Here is a 15116-nt window from a genome sequence, read left to right on the forward strand (position 1 = left end):
GAAACAAATGAACCTGTGGTATACGTGACTAGATTCCTGAATTTGTGTGTGTGTGTGTGTGTGTGTGTGTCATGCAAAACTAATTGTTTCTCAATGCATTAGTTTTCTAGTCAGAGGAATGTAATAAGAGATTGCTATAAAAGCTACAAACTGAATAAAACCAAGATTAGAATCAAATACAGCTTCAAGAAATGAGGTCATTAGTGATTACTATATTAGGATGGGGTCGGGACGCCTTGCTTCTGGCGTGTGCTCACCTGAATCTTTTCTTTCCAGGGCCCGACTACCCGAACCTGAAAGGAAAGCGTGATTTGGATGATACAAGGGGTAGGAGGAGAAAATGGAGTGCTGACTTCAACCTTCTCGGATCCCCCAAATCCTGTCTCTTTTCATGATGGGGAGAAAAAAAGCTAGAAGTTGGCTTGGATGGAAAATCAGTAGGGCTTTAATTTTGAAAACGTGTATAAAAAGTATGTGTTTTATTTAAAAAATAATAATAAAATTTAAAAAAATCCAAATATCTAAAGAACAGGGGAAAAGAGTATATAGCCAGAAATGAAAGACATTTTTGCCCCTAAAATTTATACCCAAGAGTTACTACTTTTATTTATTTCACAAAGAACCTAGGGGCAGGACAGGAATAAAGACACAAAGAAAGCCTCTTTTTAAAAAGTTTCTCATGTTAAAAAAAAGAAATTGCCATTAAAGCCAACATTTTCCCTCTTCGGCAAGACCTGAGTCCCCTGCTCTGAGCGTTGTCTCATCAAGGTGCCCTGTCGGTTCATTATCTTTACTGTCAATTAGTAATAAATTACAAAGTGGGGAAAGGGGTTGGAATCATCCTAACCTGGAGGCAGGGCACCAGGCGGGGAGGCTTCCTCTTCATCTGAAATAAGAAAGAGGAATAAAAAGTTAAGGAGAAAAGACCTTCATCCCGAGTATCCTGAGAAAAGAGAAATCTGCAAAAGAAGAAGAGAAACTACACAAAACACTTAACTGATGACTAAGCCTTAGAAGACTTTCCACCTGAAAGACTAGACTTCAGGATTTAAGGCAAAAGAGAAAAATAAACAAATAAAAGGGTGAGAGAGTTGGGTAATCCCAATGAAAGTAGCTTTAAAAATGGTACTCTATGCAAACGTTTTATATAATTGTAAGCTAGGAAAAAAATTAATGTTAAAAATCTAACCCTGATGACATCAGCAATGGAGGTGGTTTTCAAGTTCTTATTTTGTAGCCAAAGTCACTGACAGCATAATTCATATACCGCATTCATTTGGACACAGACATGAAAGCATATGTTTTTATATAATTTGAAAACTCAATACCCCCAGAAAACCTTATAATTAATTCCCCTTCTATATTTAGGTAACAAAAGTCAACATTAACTAGTATAAATCAATTTGTCATACTTACTAAGTTCACCAATAATTATTATAGGGACTTTATCTGTTTTTTCCCAAGATTATATTGGTGTTGGCCAATATAATTTGAAAAACATTTACCAATTTGTAAAATATTTACAAATATTTTATATATGTGTAAAATATTTACCCATTTGTAAAATTCAAAAGATGCCTTGTAGTGTTTGTGCAAAGACACTGAATATTCCCTTTTCTAAAATGTCTAAATTTCAAAGTGTCTTACATTTTAGATGCTTAAATAGGTATTTGGTGTTATCTGAACCTCTGCCTCTTCCCTCTCAAAGCATGAAGACTAGTGTTAGTGTAAATAATAATAATCTTTGTATTTAAAATATTAGAATAATTACGGGTTTCAAAATGTGAACTTAAACGACTATATAAAATAGGATACAGAAAACAAATGCACATGACTGTTAATTAAAAAGTGCTTTAAAAATTTCTGACAAGAGGTGAAAGGGCACAGGCATAACCTATTAGTATATTTACAACGTATGTTATTTACTAGTCTGAAATTTCTTAAACTGTCAACCAGAGATATGTTTTGTTACTTTTTAACAAAATAACTAATGTAATATATAGAGAACCTTAATGTCATATCTTCAGAACCCAAGAGGCGATTCACTGGATACTGTGGGATTCGGGATTCTTCAGCGGAAGCTTTCTGTGGTCAAAGAAGCTTGCAAAACGCTAGGCTAAATAAAGTTAAATGCTTGTGTTTTATTGTATTGTTTGTGTGCTTTTACCGAAGGATATCTCAAAGCCATCAGTGTGCTCATGTGTGTTGGCACTGGGGATGGAGATAAGAAATGATACACTATTAACATTTCGCAAACTTAGTTCACATTTGAATCCTTTTCTCCTGGAATGTCCATTAACTTTCCACAAAATCTTGCATTTGGGGAAGTATAGGTATTTCTGAGCTCTTAGGGGAATTCTGTATTTCAGAAGACTGCTAAACAATTAAAATTTTACATAACCAAAAATAAAATACCTTGCAATTTTTCTATTTTATTTGCCGTACATTTAACTCAGTATGTAGTATTTTATTCTTGACACCTATTTGAAGGCCTTTATTTACTAAACTATGTAAAGAATCTTGATCTAAAGTCCTGTAAAAATTCTTGAAAATGAAGTTTTAAAACTCAACCACATCCTAGAAAGGAGCTTCCTCTGTTATATAGAAACTAGAAACTAGAACCATTTTTAGTCAGATGAGCACTTCATTTTATACAGGTTTGGTGGTTGTTTGCTTTGTGCACAGTGCCTAATAAACCCTTGAGTTAATTGTTTAGAATGCAAAATGATTGGGAAAAGAGTGTTCACACACGTTCATAAAACTAAAGTGAAAAGAGAAGCCATTTTTTAAGCAAACATTTGATGGGTGAGTAGTTTCAAAGTCCACTAAATGTTAAGACTATGTGGGGGACACACACAACTATTTTAGACTATTAAGACAACACATATGAAAGCAGTGCTTCAAAGTATCATAAAAGATACTCTAGATGATCCAACATTATTTCCAAACAGTAATTACTTCTCAGTGGGCAATATTTGAGTCATTGTACATGCATTTTCAAATTTACTGAAGTGCTAGAAAAATACAGTTGACGAGGGGCAACATTTATTGTTTCCCTTCTTTTAAATGTAGTTTTGGGAAGTTTCCTGGTGGCCTAGTGGTTAGGATTCTGGGCTTTCACTGCAGTGGCCTGGGTTCAATCCCTGGTCCGGGAACTGAGATCCTGCAAGCCGCATAGTACGCCCAAAATAAATAAATAAATACAAATTTTAAAAATAAATAGAAATAAAACAAAATGTTGATATTTAAATAAATACATAAATAAAAGTAGTTTTGGTCCTGGCATCCCCTTAGATTGGGAAATATAGCTAAGATGTTGGGATTCTGACCCCAAATACCTGAAAAGTTGCCTGGTTGAATTTGGTTGAGTTGGTTAAGAATGAGAGGTTTAATTGTTCTTATTTACCATAGAAAGGTTCTACTGCTAGGAGGGAAACTGAATATCCAAACCTTCTGGGTTATGCGTGATCCAACATCACATATATGAAAGGCATGGCATCATACAAAGAACATTTTCAAACAAAAAATAAAATATATGTCATATTTTCTTGTTTTCTATTTAAAAGTGACTACAGTGATGATGAAAACTTAAACATCTATTTTTGGCTCTTTAGAATACGGCCTACATGACACCACGGACCGAAAGCGACAGACTTATCTTCCCTAGCTATGTAGAAGGGAAATTTACCAAAATGTGTCTTTAAGTCATGGGAAAATAGCATTTATAAAACCATAAAAATGATTCTTTCAACACAGAAGTTCCCAATGAAGAACACCTGGAAAGTAGGGAAAGAACTTGGTCTCATATTACAAGCCTGGAATTTTTGGGGGGTCCACAGAAGGAAATCTGGAATGTGAGGGAGAGAACACCAGAGACAGTGGAACGTATACATTCCTATAAATCTCCAAGTTCTCTTGGGCATAAAGTGACTTCTACCTATGGCTGACTTAAATCGCCTTTTTAAATCAATTTTTAAAGTATACATACTTGGGACAATTGTTGAGATTTTAGAATAAAAGCATATAAAATTAAAATGTACTGTAAACACACCTCAGTTAAATACTGATACAATACCTTGTTTGATGTAGACAAATTTATGAATTCCTCAAGCAGAGTAATCAGTTGTAGTAAATATTGGCATATGTTACCAAAATAATAACAGCAACAAAAACAACCACATATAGAAGGCAATAACAAAAACAGCTAACATTAATTCAACATGTTGTGAGGCATTTGATTAATTTATCATATTTTCTGAATGAGAAGACACATGTCTCCATGCTTTGGTGCTTCTGAAATCAGGATTCATCTTACCATAAATACGTTTATTTAATGAGTTTTTTTCTCCCCCAAATCTATTAAATCAATGTTGTATTTTATAATCATTGTGTTTTAAAATCGTGAAGTACAGTGATATTAATTTTTAACAAAGTTTATTACAAAGAAATCATGTAGTTGGAATACACAGGTAAAGCAGAGACATTTTAGTAGATGGTTGATTGTCTGATACCTAAAGGTAAAATGGCACAAAAATATTTTAGCATGCTAGTAAGAAGCACCAAGATAAAGATACTGTAGATGTAAAGGGACCTAAATGAAGAAAAACCTTAATCATTCTTTTAATTAAAAAAAATCATAGCATGTAGGAGAAGTTCGCTGGAACTTCTGCTGATTCACTTCCTCATCTGACAACCACATTCATGCCAAAAGAATCTTCATCTCAAATTATGAGATCGTTAATACACACAGGGTTCATTCATGATAGTTTGTGGCAATGTTAGTGATGATGCCTGGGAAAAGAAAGTAAGCTTTTACTTCCATTGCAACAATTACCAAGGGCAGTAATTTTTCTGGAAGGAAAATAAAAAGAGGCAGTAACTATCCCAATTGGGCTTACCCAAAAATATACCGACTATAAACTGATAAATTACAAAATTAAAAATCAAAAATTAGGACTTCCCTGGTGGCACAGTGGTGAAGAATCCGCCTGCCAGTGCAGGGGACACGGGTTCGAGCCCTGGTCCCAGAAGATCCACATGCCATGGAGCAACTAAGCCCACGCACCACAACTACAGAGCCTGCGCTCTAGAGCCCGCCAAGCCACAACTACTGAGCCTGTGCGCCTAGAGCCGGTGCTCCCCAACAAGAGAAGCCCCCGCTTGCCGCAACTAGAGAAAGCCCATACGCAGCAACAAAGACACAACGCGACCAAAAATTTAAAAATTAATTAATTAAAAAAAAAGTCATCTTTAAAAATAAGTAAAAAATAAAATAAAAATCAAAATTTATGTACTAGAATTTAGGCATTAAAATGAGCACTGATCTTCAAAGTATTCTCTGATTCTAATGCCGCTAGTTCACATGGAACCACTAGTAGGACCAGTTTTGAAACATCCCACAGGGCTAATTGTTAAGGCATAGAAGAGACTCAGTCTCATTATCCTGTGTTCACACGTATGGTGTTGGTTGATCAAGAAAAAAGGTATGATCCCACTTGAGCACCCACATTATTCTCCACCCATGGCCCTCCATGACAATTGTCTGCTTCCAAAGCTGAAATGCACTGTCCTCTGCTGATAGTTGTTCTCCACTCTAAAGTCTCCTAAAGTTGGCTCTTGGAGGGCAGGACCCAGCACCCAGACCTGCCCCTGGCATTTAGCCAACACTCAGTGAATACTTGAGATGAATAAATGAACATTAGAATAGAAGGCAGATCTTTGGCTCCATTGAAGGTATAGAAAATTCTCTATACTTAGCTTTCCATTGAATTGCCACCTGCGATTATTCTGGAAGAATTCTAAGCCACAGCAGCATTATTTTTTCAAGGACATTATCTCTCAGTATGATCACTCTGAAAGGGATTTGCATATCTAAATTCTCATGTTGCTGTTTGGTTAAACCCATTTCTTTATTGTCATCTCTGTCATTTCAACTCCAAGACAAAGTGGGCAGTATTAGAGAACAGGATACCTGGATGGACAAGTCCAGAGGCAAACAAGCAAATAATAAACCCCTTCCTGAGAAATCAGCTGTTTACCAGAAACTCTCAGTGAATGTGAAAAGTTGGCAAATCTAACCACAAACACTACGTGTAAGATTGATATCAGAACCAAACAACATTCTGCGGCTACAAACAAATTTTCAGAACATTTCCAGCCTGTCACAGAATGATTCAGTCAATCTGGGAAAGATATTGAGGCTGCATGGCTATGAATGATGTTCTTAAAAGTGAGAGTCTTGGAGCTATTAATTGAATATATGTCAACTAATTCGATAGGGCACTAACTAAAGTGCTGAAAATGTTCTATCCAGCCGTGACCATTTTCAATAGCATTAAGTGAGCTGATCTTACAATATACAGCACTGGCATCCCATTCCAAACCTTATTGCCTAAGAGTATGCATGGGATGTTCCCCCTCCTGCCCAGCAAATGGAAATGAAAATCTATCTAGATTACCATTGTCTGTCTGATGAGCAGCTAAGCCAGCATGGAAATTCAATTGATCATTCATTCTACAGGTATTTATTAGGAGATCACCATATGCAGCTCTCTGCCAGCTGCTGGAAGAAATGAGATAAGGAGCCCAAAGAGTGTTAAGACACAGTGCCTGACCCTCACAAAGCTTACAACATGTTAGGAAAAGGAGTGAAACATTAATATGGGATTAAGTGAAGGGAAGGGTGATTTTATGACAGAAGCAATCAGTCCAAGAAAAAGCAGGAGGAAGAAAGGGAAGTGAAAGTGCGTTAGGATGCTCAGGGGAAAGATGCACAAAGGAGTGACACTTGACTTGGACGGTTCTGTAAATTTCATTTTTCTTTCTTTCTTCTTCCTCTTCTTTTTTTTTAATACATTAATTTTCTTTCAAAAAAACACACAATTAGATAGACTGAGGGTTGGGGGAGGGTGGAGGACAGGGATTCTAGTGTAAGCTGGAGGGCAGCTCTGTTGCACCTGTCAATCTTGTTTATGCTGATGCAAGAATTCTTTCTCAACCAGGGCTATTCATAATAGCAATGACTAGTGTGTCTACTTTTCACTTGGGTATTTTCTTTGAAACTTCCCTGTCCTTGATGAAAGTAAGTAATGGTGGAAGGGGATTGTATATTTAGAAATAACTTCCACCACCTACCTTCTTTATTTAGGGATGTCACTTTCTATCCTAAATTGATTTGCTTTCTAGGCATGTAGAGAAAATACATACGTGGCAGTTTATGTACCTGGGCACATGACTGCATGTGGCCATGACCTTGTTTCACTTCTGCAAATGTCAGGAAAAAAATGCTACTAATTTCAGGATGACTTTCTTGGTCATCTGACTTTGCTCTTTCATCATATCGTGTTCTGGTAAGGAAAAGGGTTTTTGTTGATTGGTAGACTGGTTGGTTGGTTGATTTTAACTTACAGAAAGCCATTTTCGCATTTAAGCATACAAATATAATATGATTTTCAGATTAAGGGTCAGGCGCAGGCTTTGTTTAAACTTTTGACAGTTTGCCTTCTGGGATTACATCATCTGCTCTGTTGGTTGAGCCTTACAGCCTGGTCCAAGCACCTTTCCAAATTTGGAAACAGAGGTGTATGCCATCAGCCTTGTAAAGGAGAATGTTGTAATAACTTCAGCCAGGATGTCCAAACCTCCTTGAACCCATCTCATGGAAGGAGTTCTAGGAGTTTGCACTGTTTGCATTCCATATGCAAATAACCTTCAGACTGTGGCCCATGTGGCCAGGATTAGCATTCATGTTACTATTCACGGAGCCACTGAAGGTCAAGGACAAAGTAAGTATACTAACACTATGTGTTCATTTATGAGAGTTGTAAATTCAAGTTAGCTGAGGAAAAGTGGTCCAATGTACTGAAAAAAAAAAGTATTTTACTAATATATAGAAGACAAAAATATCATAGGAATTAGTTAATGAAATATGACATAGTAAGAACAAAAAGATACTTAACATGCTTTTGAGTGGTGTCCAGGAAAAAAGAGAAAGGTCTTATTGTAGTCAAGAAATCATGGGTTATTCCAGACTCTAAACTATGTTACTCAGTGCACAAATAAAAAATAAATTTTTTAAATGATGATACAAACATACAAAGCAAAATTGTCAGGTCTACCTCTGTGAAAACTTTCTTCTATAGAAGACTAATGCTCCTTTACTTAAGACAAATGGTCAGTACTGACAATGACTTCCTCCATGGGGAGCCAAAGGAATTAGTATTTCATGGATCCATGAAAAAGTATATGATAAAAATTATTCATTTTCTAAAACTGGACTACCTCCATATAAAGTGAAAATAGAATAATAGGACAGAAACAAATGTTCCCAGTTCAATAAGGAATAACGTGACGTTTGCTTAAGATTATATTGTCCCTCTATATAAATCATTATATAAATCTCCATGAACATAAATGTTACAAAATGAGATGCTAGTTTTCAAAATTACTAGTGAAACCTGGAACCGTTTACACAGTAACATGAAAACATTAAATTAAAAAAAATCTGGGTAATTAAGATAATTTTCCAAATTGGTGTAATCCCAAGAAGACCAGACACCTCTTTTCCTTCACATGCACAGGGGAACTTGGAAACTATAAATAAATTTGCTGGCATCTCAACAACTGCTTGTGATATTTTTATCATTGTTGTTTTTCTTTTAAAAATGTAATGAAAACTGATCAAAGCACCATCCGTCATTATGCTGATTGGGTTATGCAGATAAGATGCAAAGGAAGAACTCTAATACACACTGATGAAAGAATGCAGAGGAATTCTATGGGGCCTCCACGGCAATCATTACTGAGCTCTTTCTGCTTCTAACTTTGGTGAATTCAGCCTCACTTTCCCTCCCTCCAACTCACCTTTTGCTGGTGAAGTTCCGGCCTGCTTCTCTTTATTTGGTTCTGTGTGGAAAGTACAAACACATTTTTAAAAGTATCTTAAAGAAAGCATTTTATTGTGTGATGAGCAACAGGGTGGAGGTGGGGAGAGAGGAAATTAATAACAGAACAGAGCACACATGATGCTATATCCTCCTTTATTATGCTACACGTGAATTACAAATTGGGGAATTATAATGTAGAGTCACGTTAAACTTAATAAAAGTAGTTAACAAATCTGATCATTTTGGGGAAAAGTATACATGGAAACACGTAACAGATTTTGTTAAAATAGCTTAGCTATGCTGGGAACCTATTATAACATGCTGGTATGGAAATAGTATAAAATATAGATCACTTCATTTTAGATCCCAACAAGGGACAACTTCTTTTTTTCTTAACTCATTCTTTTTTTTTCATTTATTTATTTTTTTATTTTTGGCTGCGTTGGGTCTTCATTGCTGCACACGGGCTTTTCTCTAGTTGCGGTGAGCGGGGGCTACTTTTCTTTGGGTGCGCAGGCTTCTAATTGCGGTGGCTTCTCTTGTTGCGGTGCGTGGGCTCTAGGTGCACGGGCTTCAGTAGTTGTGACTCACTAGCTCTAGAGTGCAGGCTCAGCAGTTGTGGCGCATGGGCTTAGTTGCTCCGCGGCATGTGGGATCTTCCCGGACCGGGGCTCGAACCCGTGTGCCCTGCATTGGCAGGCAGATTCTTAACCACTGCGCCACCAGGGAAACCCTGACATCTGAATCTTAATGAATTAATATGGATAATTTTAGCAGACTTTGGAAGAAGACTTGTTTTAGGGACAGGAGGTCAGTATTGTATAATGAATATGAAACGTGGCGTAACAAGGGAAACTTTATAGTGGCCCAATGACAGCTGCTGCTCTGAAGAGCAGAAGGGAAAGGTTATGTCAGTAATGGCCTGCAGGGTCTCAGTGACCTCAGTGCTGGCAAAAAATAAATCTGTATGTGCAAGGAGAAAACACACCAAAGAAGTTCCTAAGAAGAATGTCACACATCTTACATGGGTTTGAAAGAAAACTAAACTGGAACTTGTCCCTGTTTGAACGAACATGGCACTGAGCCTGTTTCATTTATTTTAACACACAGCAGTACTCTTCTTTACTATGGAAGGATTTTGAGTGTGTGAATCTAGTATTCTTAGCTGGACGGAGGGGATTCCTCTGAGCAGTTAGATTTCTCAAACTGCCCTCCCAAAAATAATCTCTAAAGCAGAAGAGCGTCCTATCCTCTTATAAATTTCCATGCAAAAATACCAGCAACTGAAGCCGTATTCAATTCCTGTTTTCACCCAGGCTGGACTGGTCTATGGTGACCTCCTAGCCCTTGGCTTCACACCACATTGTCAATTCAACTAACCTGCATTAAGTCACATACCGCCTTGTGAGGTTCTTACGGCGGTGTCTGATGTTTCAATATTGTGTTTGTATCTTACTTAATTGTTCTCTGTGCTGTATTTCATTTCCTACTTGGCTGTAAGCAAACTGAATACAGGGAAATATTTCCTACTTAGAATTCCTCGACTACATCTGGTAGAGTACGTTTGCATCTAGCTATCAATAAGTATTTGATAGGTAGCTCTGTATCCTTCTGAAGGGTTAGAGTAGAGGTGTACACATGGTAAATATCCTGTGAATAATACTTGAATGGATGCCAGTTTCTCGTCTTGTTTAGGAGGAAGAGTGACGAGAGAGGGCACTTTGGTACCTTCGTGGAAAATGCATGTAATTTTGGTTGCCCCCACCCGGGGGGCTGAGCAGACAAATGGTTCTGGAGATTCCACTTGGGCTTGCCATTCTTTTTTTAAATTTCTGGCTGCATTGGGTCTTCATTGCTGCATGCAGGCTTTCTCTAGTTGCGGCGAGCAGGGGCTGCTCTTCGTTGCGGTGCGTGGGCTTCTCATTGCGGTGGCTTCTCTTGTTGTGGAGCACAGGCTCTAGGCATGCAGGCTTCAGTAGGTGCATCACACGGGCTCAGTAGTTGCAGCACACGGACCCTAGAGCACGTGGGCTTCAGTATTTGTGGCACGCGGGCTCAGTAGTTGTGGCATGCGGGCTCAGTAGTTGTGGCGCACGGGCTTAGTTGCTCCGCGGCATGTGGGATCTTCCTGGACCAGGGCTCAAACCCGTGTCCCCTGCATTGGCAGGCAGATTCTTAACCACTGCACCACCAGGGAAGTCCTGGGCTTGCCATTCTTCTAATCCTGTTCTCTTCCTTAGGTGTTGGTGGATATAAAAGCAGGCTTTACCTGTCGTGTTGCTGGGCACTACCTCTACCTGCCAAGGAGTTCACTGGAACTCTTTATTGCTTGCTTTTCTGTTGCCCCCTGCTGGACAACAGGGTATAAAGACTGGAGAAGTTGTCGCTGATGTTCAGCCTTGGAGGCCACCAAACCTTCCTGGAAACTCCCCTAGGAGTTTCTGGAGGTGCTTGATGGTGACATAGTTCAAGTAAGGAAAGGGCCGCTCATCTTCCAGGACTGAGGTAGGATCACCCCACGCTCACAAGAAAGATGTGGGCTTTGTTTGCCTTTAGTTATGTGTGAAAAATCACCGTGAATCCTTCAGCCCCTTGGGACACTCAGCCTCCACAACGCTAAAGCATGGGCGTAACAACAACTTTGGCATAACTTCAAAGGTCTTATAAGTATATGACGTGCCATCCAAGTCAGATTAACATAAGAAAGTTATATAAACACAAGGTATGGTTATTATTACAAACCTATAAGAACTGTGGTCATCCACCTTCTCCATGGGAGTTGGGTTAAAGTTCACAGCCTCAATGGAGGCCAACTCGTGCTGGGATGGATGTTCCGTATTTGCGGCCCAAACATATAAGGCCATGTTTTTACTCACCTTCCCGGGGTGGAGCTGGTGCTGGGGCCAGCACTTCATTTTCTGGAAATGTAAAGAGTAATGGAAGTGTTAGTCTCATTTATCCTGAGAAAAGATATTTTCCACAGCCCCAGGCTCTGTTCATCTCCAGGCAGCCATCTTCTCTGGACTGACGAGAAGAAAAGCATCAACTCAAGACACACTGCCTTTTGGTGTATGGTGTGAGGTGAGGATCTAAATGTGGTTTGAAGATATGTGGACTTCCAGGAGGGGCAGAGTTTAGTGACGGACAGAGCGCAGGTAAAATGGGCGTGCAGACGTCCTTCCACTTAGTTATCCCCTCTGGCAGCAGGCGGGGCATTTAATGCATTGAGCCTGTTTCCCTTCTCTGGAAAAATGGACACAACACCTATCTCATATGCATAGGGCTGCTGTGAGGACGAAATGAGACACAGCGAGTACCAAGCACGTCCCTTAGAGCCTAAGGTGCTCTGTAAATGAGACCCCACTTTCCCCAGAGTGCAAGGACAGTGCAGCATCTCTGACACCATCCTGCCCTCATGAGACATACTTTCTGAATGACGATGAGACCAAAGTCCTCTGGCTTTGCAGCGTTTCCTTTTATTACAAAGCAAATCACTGTTCAGAACCACTATGCTGTTCTGTGAAACAGAATCAACCCCCTTCACAGTCACAGTCATTTCTGGAAGTTTGTATACCTGGAGCAGATTTTCGCCTACACTTATGCAAAGGTTTCATAGCTCTGGTTTTGAGGTTTTTATCCTAGGCTTTGGATATCCAGGATTATAGAGCAGTCTGGTGGTAAAGTCTGTTAAAGAAACTTTTTTTAAAGAATATACTATGTCCAAGTAGCTAAAGGCATATCCTATGAGCAACGGGCATAGAATTTCCCCTGCTGAATCTCCATGGATGCCCAGAACAGGGACTTAGTGATGGGTACGTGAGTCAGCTGCTACTACTCCAGGGCAGGAAGAGGCAGTTATTCAAGGTGATCTTTTTTTTTTTTTTTTTTTTTGCGGTACGCGGGCCTCTCACTGCTGTGGCCTCTCCCGCCGCGGAGCACAGGCTCTGGACGCGCAGGCTCAGCGGCCATGGCTCATGGGCCCAGCCGCTACGCAGCATGTGGGATCTTCCCGGACCGGGGCACGAACCCGTGTCCCCTGCATCGGCAGGCGAACTCTCAACCACTGCGCCACCAGGGAAGCCCTGAAGGTGATCTTTTTAAAAATATTTTCTGTTTGATAAGTAAATACCAAAGAAAAGTTTTTGTAGTATAGACACACTGCGGGATCCCAGGAGTCTTATCTTTGTCCAGATCTAGGATTTTCCACATTTTTTCCACAAGTGGCTCTTTCCAAGCAAAGAGGACAATACCTCACAACAAGGAGTTTGGCCTGAGAGTGATCACTGCGCAGGCCAAGTGCCCCGCTTTAGTCTAGGCAGGCTGGGAGGAGACAGAAGCAGGAGTAGCCTGCATTGCAGCAGCAATCAGGGGAGGAGTGATGCAGGGCTGCCAGGAAACGGCAATGTCTTCTTTCATCACTAATTTTTTGTGCTGGGTACAAATTCCAATTTATTGTTTAAAAATACATGATCACCGTATTTCCACTCAGATGATCATAAACAAGTATTTACGATTTAGTAATGAGGGGAGCGGAATCTAACCAAAGGAGAAAAGACATATCACCTAACAGACAGGCAGAAGATAATGTGGTCAATGTGATGTGGTTTGAAGATACGGTGATAGCACAAGTGTCCTGGACATGGCACACCAGAAACACTTTCGTTTCTTTGCCACGTCATGAAAGGATCTTTCCTGCCAGTGTCAAGCAGGAGACGAAACCCTCTGTCAAAGCATTTTATTTTCAGAGATTTGAGTGCAGCAATGGAAATCTCATATTGACCTCTTGGCTTTGGGTGAGCTGGGGCTACACACAGGTATCAGAATACCGAGAGCAAGGAGCCTATTTCTTTGACGCTCTATCTTTTGGACTTGGCCGTTGTCATCCAATGTCCATGGACATCTTCCTGGTTCCCTTTAAGACAAGTTTCTCTGCCTTCCAGTCTCTTTTCCCACAGCTGCAGGTTTACTTATGCCACCACTGTGTTTCATCCTGTTATTCTACCCAAGAGGGTCCCTGTTACCTACTAGGTTAGGTCCACACTCTCCAGGTTAAGGGTCAAAGCCATTGTTGACAGGCACCTCCTGCCTCTCCCTCTTCTTAGTGACCCCAGTGGCTCCCGTTCTAGCGTTGGTTTCTCTGTTCACCTTCTGACCTTCCTGCCACTGAGAAGAGTGGTGATCTTCTCCCCAACAGACCTTCTGTTTTTCCTCTACATGTGATTGTGTCAGACAGATCTAGGTTCAAATCCTGACCCTACGCCTTACGAGTTGTGTAATTGGGAACAACTCCTTAATCTCTGTCAATCTTGGTGTCCTCATATGTGAAATAAGGATAACAAGATAAATGACCTCTTAGGGTGCTAATCCTATGTAAAATGCATAGCACAGTTCCTGGCGTGTAGGATAGAGCTCTATAATTTACAGCAATAACTATTACCATTATTAGTCTTTGGCAATCTTGGTCTGTCTTTTTGACATTCCTCTTAAGACTCTCAGAGCTGATTATTCCATTCTGTTCCCGTCCTTTATCCTGGAGGCATTCTGGGTCACCTCATGATACACTATTTATTTCCTAATTATTTTAAAAGTATTTTCCAGTTGTCTCCATATATTTGTGTTTCTTGTCCCTCCCAACTAAACAAAAACACAGATCTTTCATTCCTTTCCTGTATCCCTGGTACTTCCTCTAACCGCTGAAACCATATTAAATGCAAAATGAATTGATAGAAAAGAATTACGAAGGGTTTCTTTGGTGTCTGTGTGTGAGCTATCAAATTGGCTATTCTTCCCCAGCATCTTTGGAAACAAAGGCTCATTTTGTAAGGGAAGCTGAGGTTGCTTAAAATCCTGTTTGGGGAAAAAAAGGCCAAGGGTGAATTCTAATCAAATGAAGAAAAGAGAACCTTGCTGGACAATGAAACTGTAGAAGTGCCCTGAATGTGAATTCTTCATTTCCATGGTGTCTATAGCCCTAGTGTTCTATGTAACAAATCAGACCAAAATGAGAAGTTAAAGGGCTTAGTTCCACTTCCAGCAAATCCGCAGAACATCCATCGTTAACAGCCAGCTGTATCAGACAGTCAGAACTACAGAAACATGAGAGGGTATTAATGCTGCTACATTTTCAGGAGAGCTGCGACAAATACAAGTAGGCAAATGCCTGCCTGCCTGGTGAAGAGGCAGAGCCACAACTTCTCCTGCTTAAAATCATAGAATCCCCATTATTTGACA

The 15116-nt window shown here is 39.8% G+C and overlaps 1 protein-coding gene across 13 annotated transcripts in view; it reads right to left on the reverse strand.

Annotated features, from left to right (window-relative positions):
- MYBPC1 (myosin binding protein C1) overlaps nt 1-15116 on the reverse strand; it is a 97551-nt gene that overhangs the window by 68307 nt on the left and 14128 nt on the right. For 7 of the 13 annotated variants that reach the window (XM_060164519.1, XM_060164523.1, XM_060164513.1 and 4 more), the window contains exons 2-5: nt 11762-11803; nt 8863-8904; nt 848-886; nt 258-293 (exon numbers count right to left, since the gene is read on the reverse strand). The exons of 1 other annotated variant lie outside the window; for it this stretch is intronic. In XM_060164519.1, coding sequence (XP_060020502.1) covers nt 258-293; nt 848-886; nt 8863-8904; nt 11762-11803 — 159 coding nt within the window. The remainder of the gene's footprint in view (nt 1-257; nt 294-847; nt 887-8862; nt 8905-11761; nt 11804-15116) is intronic. 5 more of the 13 variants (XM_060164516.1, XM_060164524.1, XM_060164521.1 and 2 more) reach the window with 4 other exon arrangements.

The sequence above is a fragment of the Lagenorhynchus albirostris genome, chromosome 11, assembly GCF_949774975.1.
Source record: "Lagenorhynchus albirostris chromosome 11, mLagAlb1.1, whole genome shotgun sequence".
Lineage (NCBI taxonomy): Eukaryota > Metazoa > Chordata > Mammalia > Artiodactyla > Delphinidae > Lagenorhynchus > Lagenorhynchus albirostris.